Source organism: Panthera onca, chromosome E3 (assembly GCF_046562875.1).
Source record: "Panthera onca isolate mPanOnc1 chromosome E3, mPanOnc1 haplotype 2, whole genome shotgun sequence".
NCBI lineage: Eukaryota > Metazoa > Chordata > Mammalia > Carnivora > Felidae > Panthera > Panthera onca.
In genome coordinates this window covers 7,232,209-7,240,597 of record NC_138354.1, presented here as the reverse complement: position 1 = coordinate 7,240,597, position 8,389 = coordinate 7,232,209, and the positions used below count along the sequence as shown (strand labels likewise).

The following is an 8,389-nucleotide window of genomic DNA, read 5'->3' as shown; positions in this document are numbered from 1 at the left end:
GGGAGGGCGTTCAGGAGGAACAGCATGTGCAAAGGCACGGAGGCATGAAACAGCATGTGTGCTCCTGTTAACTGTGGTTTTGCATGGCTCCAGTGTACGGTATGTGGGGGTTGGGAGTTAGAGTAAGAGGTGTGCTACGAGGCAGGGTGGGGAAGTAGGCAGGGCTAGGAAATGAAAAGTCCTGCCCCTCAATAGAGTTTGGACGTCGACCTAAGGAATGAGAAGGGGCCACTGAAAGGCTCAGAGGGGGCGTCATACACATTTTAGCATTTTAGAGAGCTCATGTAGAGGTGCCAAGAATGGACCGGAGAGCAAGGCTTTGGAAGCAAAGACACTTCTGTAATGCTAGGGCCAGAGTCCCAGAACGAGTTAAGGACAGCCCAGGCCAACACAGGAGTCAAGGGTGAGCAACACAGGATGGGCTAGATATTGCCTGACAACTGTAGGGGTGAGGAGTTGCAGAGAAACACTGCATCCAGAACAATTCCCAGGTTTCTGGCTTAGCTGACTGGGAAGTGGATGATGGCGGCAACTAAAGTAGGAAATACACAAAGAAAAATTTGCTTGTGGAGAGAAACCACTCTGGTGACCAGATTTATCTTTGTATGTAAAAAAATCGTCCATGTAGTTTTCTTAAGTAAGCGCTACACCCAAGGTGGGGTTGAACCTATGACCTGAGATCAAGAGTCACATGCTCTAACTACTGAGCTGGCTCTAACACTGCCCCTAGTCCGTATTAATTTTTTATTCATTTGAAAATCTTCAGTTCTTCATTACTGGCATATTTAAAATAATGCAGCTGACTGGGCTCTATTTTTTTTTCTGAAGTACAGAACATTTTTCTTCTCCACGGCTGCTTTGTGATTCATACTTCTGTCAGCCGGCATGTTCAGGTAAAACCAGGGTTTTCCCTTACTTGGAAACTTACCACGTAATATCCTTTCTCGGAACTATTTGAGTTGGATCTCAAGAACAGATATGACTTGGGATGGGTGAGAGGCATTAGGAATGAAAATGCTTTTGCTATGACAGATAATGTCCTTGGAAATCTTGCCCATCCCTCTCATTTCACAGATGAGAGGCAAAACCAGAAGCTAACCATGGAAGGCAGAAACGTACAAGGAGGCAGAATTCAGCTCAAATTAACTTCCAGCAAGTAGAATGCTCAACAGGAGAACTTGCCTGCTTTTGCTGGGTATTACAGTGAGTCCTCATCCTGAAGACAGTAGAGAATGGATGGTCATCAGTCAGGCACTAAGGCAGGAGGTTGAAAATGGTTTCTTTTTAAAGTTTATTTATTTTGAGAGGCAGACAGAGTGAGCAGGGAAAAGGCAGAGGGAAAGGGAGAGTCCCAAGCTCCGTACTGTCAGTGCAGAGCCCTGTGTGGGTCTCCATCCCACCAACCACAAGATCATGACCAGAGCTGGAATCAACAGTCGGCCACTTAACTGACTAAGCCACCCAGGCCCCCCTGAAGATGGTTTCTAAGGCCCTCTTGGACTGATTTTTATTAATTGTGAGGAGCCAGAGCAGGACAGGGGGAACACTGTGTGAGCAAACCCATGGGCATAAATGTAAGGTGTGGAGGGGGCACTGTTATATTACCACTATTTGATGTGACAAAAATTCTTTGCTTCACCAAAGCAAACTCAGGGTCCTGAACCTTCTCCTGGGCCCATCTGCGCATTTCCTTGTAAAATCTAGTTCTAGCAAGAACCCTGTGAAGTCAGGATGAGTCCCTCATCCTCCACCGTCACCCCAGGGTGGGTGACCTACTCACCTGGACCCATCTTCAGCAAGAATCCAGTTAGGGGTCAGTTTATCCAAAACCCCTCTTGCTCCCCCTTATGTATATTTTTTTCTCTTAGGAATTTTCTATTCACTGACTACCCCCCTCCCCCACCATCCTTTGGTTGGTTATGAATTCCCACCTGACCAGCAGTATTCAGACATTAGCCCAGTTCTATAGAGAGGCCTCTGTTCCCCTATTGCAAGAGTACTGAATAATAAAAAATATTTTTATTGCCCTAACTACTGACCAGCACTTTTTCACAAATCTGGTTTTTAGATGTGTGAAGAGAAGATATGCAGAGACCAGCTCAAGGAAAGCCTGGACTACGTGGCTAAGGATTTCGCATTTTGTTCTCTAAGGGAGAAGATACTGAAACTTTTTGATAAAGGAGTGACAAGATAGGTGTAGTTTTAGGGAAACTGAAAGCAAATAAAGATAATAATCCCTTTAAGAGACTATATACTCCAGGGGAGGAGTAATAAGGACCTGAACCCTGAGCTTAGCAGCAATGGAAACAAAGACGACTATGACCGAGATGTAGAACCGTAAGGGACAAGACAAGGCCATCACTTGGGTGAGGGAGGCTTCCTCTTCACACGCCTCCCCACTCACCACACAGCTGTCCGGGACACGTGGTCCAGCTTCCCGCTAAGTAGAGCAACCCAGGGTCTTCCACTCTTGGGTCTCCTTGTCCTACCTCCCCTGGCAAGTTCACTGGTTTCCTCATCTGTACAATGGGGTTACTATGAACATCTGCTTCACACACAGGCTGTGACGATGACCTGGCTTAATCATCTGAAAACCACTGGAAAAGGGCCAGGCGGAGTATATGCCATATGCCAGCTACTATTACTACCATCACTTGGAAATCCCACCTCTCCCACAACCTCAATTCTGAAGCCTTCCCCAGTCCATGCTTACTGAACCTGCCCAGGACTTGATACTATTCAGATGTAGGAAGAGAAGAACCAAAGAAAACTCTGATCTAACCCCGAGTTTACAGAAATCTTAAGAGGGGGCAGTTTATGGGAAAGATGTATCTGGTTTGAAACTTGTAACGTGAAACTATTAGAGGTCCAAATATAAATGCCCTGCAGTCTGCTGGAGACCCGAGACTGGAACTTGGGAGGGACCAGAATCACAGGTGCAAACTTAAAACTTATTCACATAGAGGGAATAGTTGAGACCACAGGAGTAAGTGGGTTCCAAGGGTAATGGTGTAGAAGAGACAAAATGGCATGATGACCAAACATTCCTTTGAGTACTCAGGGAGTGAGAAAAGAGGAATCATTATGGGAAATAGGGATAATCAGGAGAATCAGATGAATAAAATGTTATGGCAACTTCAAAGATATTTAAAAAGGGGCGTCTGGGTGGCTCAGTTGGTTTTAAGCATCCGACTTCAGCTCAGGTTATGGTCTCACGGTTCGTGAGTTCCAGCCCCACATCAGGCTCTGCTGACAGCTCAGAGCCTGGAGCCTGCTTCAGATTCCCTCTCTCTGTGCCCCTTCCCTGTTCACGTTCTGTCTCTCTCTCTCAAAAATGAACATTAAAAAAAAAAAAGATACTTAAAAAATATGGACACCTGAGTGGCTCAGTCAGTTGAGCATCTGACTTTGATTCAGGTCATGATTTCACGGTTTGTGGGTTCAGGCCCCACACTGGGCTTTGTGCTGACAGCATGGAGCATGTTTCAAATTGTCTCCCACTTTCCCTGCTCCTGCTCTCAAACATTAAAAAAATAATAATTTTTAAAAAGATATTTAAAAAATAAACCCAATTTCATGCAGTGGTCCAGATCAGTCCCAGGTCTGAGATGCCCTGAAGGAGGGAATCATGAGGTCTTTGCATGGCGGGGGAGTTCAGCGTGTGGGCAGAGCAGTGGTCGATCATGTGCAGGGACCATTCATCAGCTAGCAGCTCTGCCCGTTCAGGGGTCTTTTCCAGAGCTCTGCAACAGGACTCTCCACGTAAGTGAACATGCTCGGCCCACCCCAAACCATCCTGCCTGGAACCTCTTCTCTAAAACATACAATGTTTTACAAGATCTTGCTCAACTTTATCTCTTCCCAGAAATGTTCTCTTTTCCATTACTGGTTCATCCTCTTCAGTGTGTATATGTTTAGGCTCCATCCTCAGAAATTATTTTATAGGTCTGGCTTGGGGGGCTCGGAAACCTACATTACTAATAAGCAGCCTAATGATTCTAATATGGATAGTTCATGGTCTACACTTTGAGGAACAAAATCAACCTGCAAGTACGTGGTGACTGTCAAAGAAGAGCCAAAAGAATGAGTTTCATTATAGCTTTAAGAAATTAAAAAAACATATCAGGTGTTCACAATATATGCTCCCAAGTTTTTTAGAGGCCAGTTCCAGACACTTCCTCATCTTTTGCATAAGACTTTCATCTCAACCTTCCTTCTCGTGACCGGAACACCCTCCCACCAAGCGCCCAAACAAGAAGTCTACATATGCCCATTGCTACCCAACAATGTACACACTTGTCAGGGGCCCCACACCCGGTAACACCTTTCTAGTTTTGGTTGCTGGTCTTAAGTCAAGAGCACACGGCACACAAAATCTGACGTGTGGGTATGAGATGGGAGCAGCTGTGTAAATGGGAGTCTGTGGCAGTACCTGGAGTCTTGAGAGAAAGAGGTCATGTGTTTGTGACTGAAAGAAAAATAGTTGTCTGCAAAAAATTTTAAAGATTCATCTTTAAAGATTCCAGTTCTAGTCACTGTTTCCTATTTTAACTGAAATAAATTTGTGCTCCTGCACAAAAACACACTCAATCTCTCCTTCTAAGAAACTATTCTGTTTAATAGTGCACTTAATTTATGCTACAGGATGAGCAGGATTGGGAAGACAGAACCAAAGATCATCCCTTCAGCTGGGAAACTCGGGAGCTCCATCCTAACCCAGCAACGCGGCCCAGTCAGGCCAGAGACTCCCTTCTCTGGGCTTTGCTTTTTCTTTGCATTCATACTTGGCTGCTGAAGTCAGAAGTGGGGTCAGGAGGGATCCGGCTGCTGGGGCCAGGTGTCATAGGTCACAGGGGACAGAGGGCAGGGCAAGCTGGCTGAGTGAGCTCCATAAAAGCATTCCTAGTAACTGGGGGTTTGGATTAAATCACTTTCCAACACAGGAGTGGGGAGAGAACAGGGAGAGAGCAGGAGGGAAACCAGGCCAATGTCAAACGCTTCTGCTCCTCTCCGTTAGACTTACTGGTATTCGGATGGATTTCGCAGCCATATCTATCACAGGAGGGAAGTACAAGGAGTTCTCCAACAGAACTGCCTGCCTTGCTGCTCTTGGAAACCTGGGCTTGCTACTCCAAGAGCCCTGCAAAATAGTTATCACAGAAAACCTCTTGGGGCCCCCCCCCCCCCAATAAAATAACACATCCCTCAGCACCAAGTTTTTCCATAATTAATGAAGTCATGAGACAACAAAAAAATAGCACATTCCTTATCAAAACTTAAAGCTGGATTAGGAACAGTGGCTTTGAAATACAGCCTCCATTTCCCCTTCTTATCAAATAGGACTCAGAACATTCTTTCCACTGCCTTCTGTGCTGACTATACTGACTCCGACTACAGGAATCCTTGGAATTTTATTCCTACTGTGCTTCCATTCCCCACCTTGGAAAGAAAGGCTCCTCTGGTGTGAAAGAAATGGTCTAGTGCAAACTCCCTTCCAGAATGGAAGGTGATAAGTCCCAGAGCCTCCCTCTTATTCACAGCACTTAACCTGCCACTCGCCACCTGGTGTCATTCTTGGGGAAACAGACTAGGTAGCTTCATCACTGTGCCAGGATGATTTGCCCAATTTGCCCCATTCTCTAAAGTGAAAGGGTTGAGTCGGAAGGGATACATTCTAAGTTATTCATACTCATATAGTAAGGCAGGAGCTCTTTAGACTCAGAGGAAGTGAGGAAAACAGGTGTGTGGCTGTCTTTCATGTAGACTCTTGGATATTTAATTCAGCAGTAACTCTGAGAGAACTTTTGCTCATTCCCATCACATTCAAAGGCTTCTCTCCAGTGTGAATTCTCTGATGGCGAACAAGGGCTGAGCTATACCTAAAGGCTTTCCCACACTCACTACATTCATAGGGATTCTCCCCTGTGTGGATTCTTTGATGCTGAATAAGGCCTGAACTATAGGTAAACTTTCCTCCACATTCCATACATTCATAGGGCTTCTCTCCAGTGTGGATTCTCTGGTGCTGATAGAGGTGTGAGCTCTGGCTGAAGGCCTTCCCACACTCGTTACATTCATAGGGCTTCTCTCCAGTGTGGATTCTCTGGTGATGGATGAGGGTGGAGCTCCTACTAAAAGCCTTCCCGCATTCATTACAAGCATACGGTTTCTCTCCAGTGTGGATTCTCTGATGATGAGTGAGGGTAGAGCTCCAGCTAAAGGTTTTCCCACATTCGTTACATTCATAGGGCTTCTCCCCGGTATGGATCCTCCGATGCAGAATGAGGGCAGAGCTACAACTAAAGGTCTTCCCACAATCATTACATTCGTAAGGTTTCTCTCCGGTGTGGATCCTCTGATGCTGAATAAGGTGTGAGCTCTGGCTGAAGGCCTTCCCACACTCACTACATTCGTAGGGTTTCTCCCCCGTGTGGATTCTCTGATGTTGAATAAGGTCTGAAGTTCTATTAAAGCTCTTGCTACATTCATCACACTTATGGGGTCTGTCTCCCATAGGAAGTCTCTGATGCGAAATGAGGTTAGGACTCACAGTGAAGCTGTTCCCAAAATCATTATACTTCTCACTTCTCTCTCCTGCAGGGCTTAGCTTTTCCTCAACTGTCACTTGACCAAAATCTTCTATCTTCCTATTCAATCTTTCTCCAGAGGAGTTCCCCATTTGCCTCTTTAGACTGACTTTTTGTTCATAGGCTTCTTCAAACTTAAGACCCTGAGAAATATCCTTTTGGAATCTTCCCAACAGCACCCCACGTGATCCTGTATCTTCAGAAATTTCTTGATCGTGCTCAGTTCTGGTCTCACCATCTGGCACAATACAAAATACAAACATCACTTGTCCCTTGTGGAAGAAAGAATCAAAACCAGAGGGCAGGATAATTACGAGAAGAATGTTCACAGGGCTAAAAGCACATGCCTCTTACCTGCGTGCAGACCTGCCCAGGCTGGGGGCAGCCGAGGCATGCTAAGATAATTGCCTTGAGGAAACAGTGAAGGAGAAAGGCAGGAAGCAAAATCAAAGCAAAAAGAGTTACAAGTAAGGAGAAGGCTGGAGATGGGAGGAGAGGAAGACAGACCAGGCAGAGGTAGGGAACCAAAAACAGAAGAGAAAGGACATGCTGTTCAATGAAGTGACAAAGTCCCCACAGAGGTCAGAGACTGCAAATACAAGTGGGGAGATGGTGGCTTTCAGAAAATAGGGGAGAACAAATACAAGCAAGCAAGCACAGAAGGCTGATGGGAAACAGCAGCAGAGCAGGAAGAAGCGACAAGGGGGAGGCCACACATGCCAAACCCATGGGAACAGGCAAAAGATAGAGTTCAGTCCATCTCTGGGCCCTAGGCCTAGGAGGCTGTGCTAGGATGTAAGGATTTGACTCATTTGACTTCTCAGCTTTCACTACTTTGGGGTTTTCAAAGGGAGTTTCAGGGACAGAGGATGAATGAGAAGGATTTAGATAGTCAGCATTTTTACTCTGTCAATGTTTTAAAAAGTAAAGATAGGACAATGAACGTCAGCGACAGAAAGAGCTGTTTCTCCTGTTTCTCCCTCATCTGAATAGGCACCTCTCAGGACCTCCTTGTTCTCAGCTCCCTTCAAACCCAGGACTCTCGACTCTTCCTCTCAATGCAGCCCAAAGATTGTGTCAAAATCCAGAAATGGAAATCCCGCCGTGGGGGAAGACATGGGATAAGGTCATGTCAAGCAGTCCCAGAGCTCAATTCCAGACCCAGGGCTTGCAGGGGCCTGAAAGGAAATGTACAGGGGTCTCCAGCGGGAGTCAGGGAGACCCCCTGGCACCGCCCAGAGAATGTTCTCACTGGAAGCGAATGACAGACAAGGAATTCAGTCCACAGACTAAAGGTTAAAGAAGCCAGCTGCTCCCCGAAACAAGCAGAGATCTCTACCAGAGCTGCTGCACTTGGCCCTGAACAAAGCAACAGATCCCCCAAGGTAGTACAACAGAGAAGAGAAGGAGAGTTCCAGATGTGCCCTTGGGCACAGAGCAGGGCCTCCACGTTTAGGGATCCCAACAGGCTAATCTTTTGGAAAAGGCTCTCAAATATACATTAAGAATCACAGGGAGAAAAGCACCAGATTTAGAGCCGAAAGACTAGGTTCAAGTCCTGCTACTTGCTAGCTACACATAAAGCACACGTAAAGCACTGAAGACCTCTGACTTCTCTTTCCTCGCCTGTAACATGAGGAGACTACCAGCGGCCTCCATCACTGTGTTACTGAGAGGTAGAGAGAATGTATACAAAACCTCTTTACAAACTCCAACTTACTACACAAACAGGAGTTACTATCATGATTGTTGTTAGAACTTTCTAAGATTAAGTCAATCCTTAGCTGATCATTTTGTGATTC

The 8,389-nt window shown here is 45.9% G+C and overlaps 1 protein-coding gene across 7 annotated transcripts in view; it reads right to left on the bottom strand.

The window, feature by feature from the left end:
- Nucleotides 1-759: 759 nt before the first annotated feature.
- LOC132675834 (zinc finger and SCAN domain-containing protein 21) overlaps nucleotides 760-8,389 on the bottom strand; it is a 37,270-nt gene continuing 29,640 nt past the window's right edge. For 6 of the 7 annotated variants that reach the window (XM_078439850.2, XM_078439849.2, XM_078439852.2 and 3 more), the window contains one exon: nucleotides 760-6,825. In XM_078439850.2, the coding sequence (XP_078295976.1) occupies nucleotides 5,756-6,825 (1,070 nt within the window). In that variant the 3' untranslated portion in view covers nucleotides 760-5,755. The remainder of the gene's footprint in view (nucleotides 6,826-8,389) is intronic. The other variant, XM_081791687.1, reaches the window with a different exon arrangement.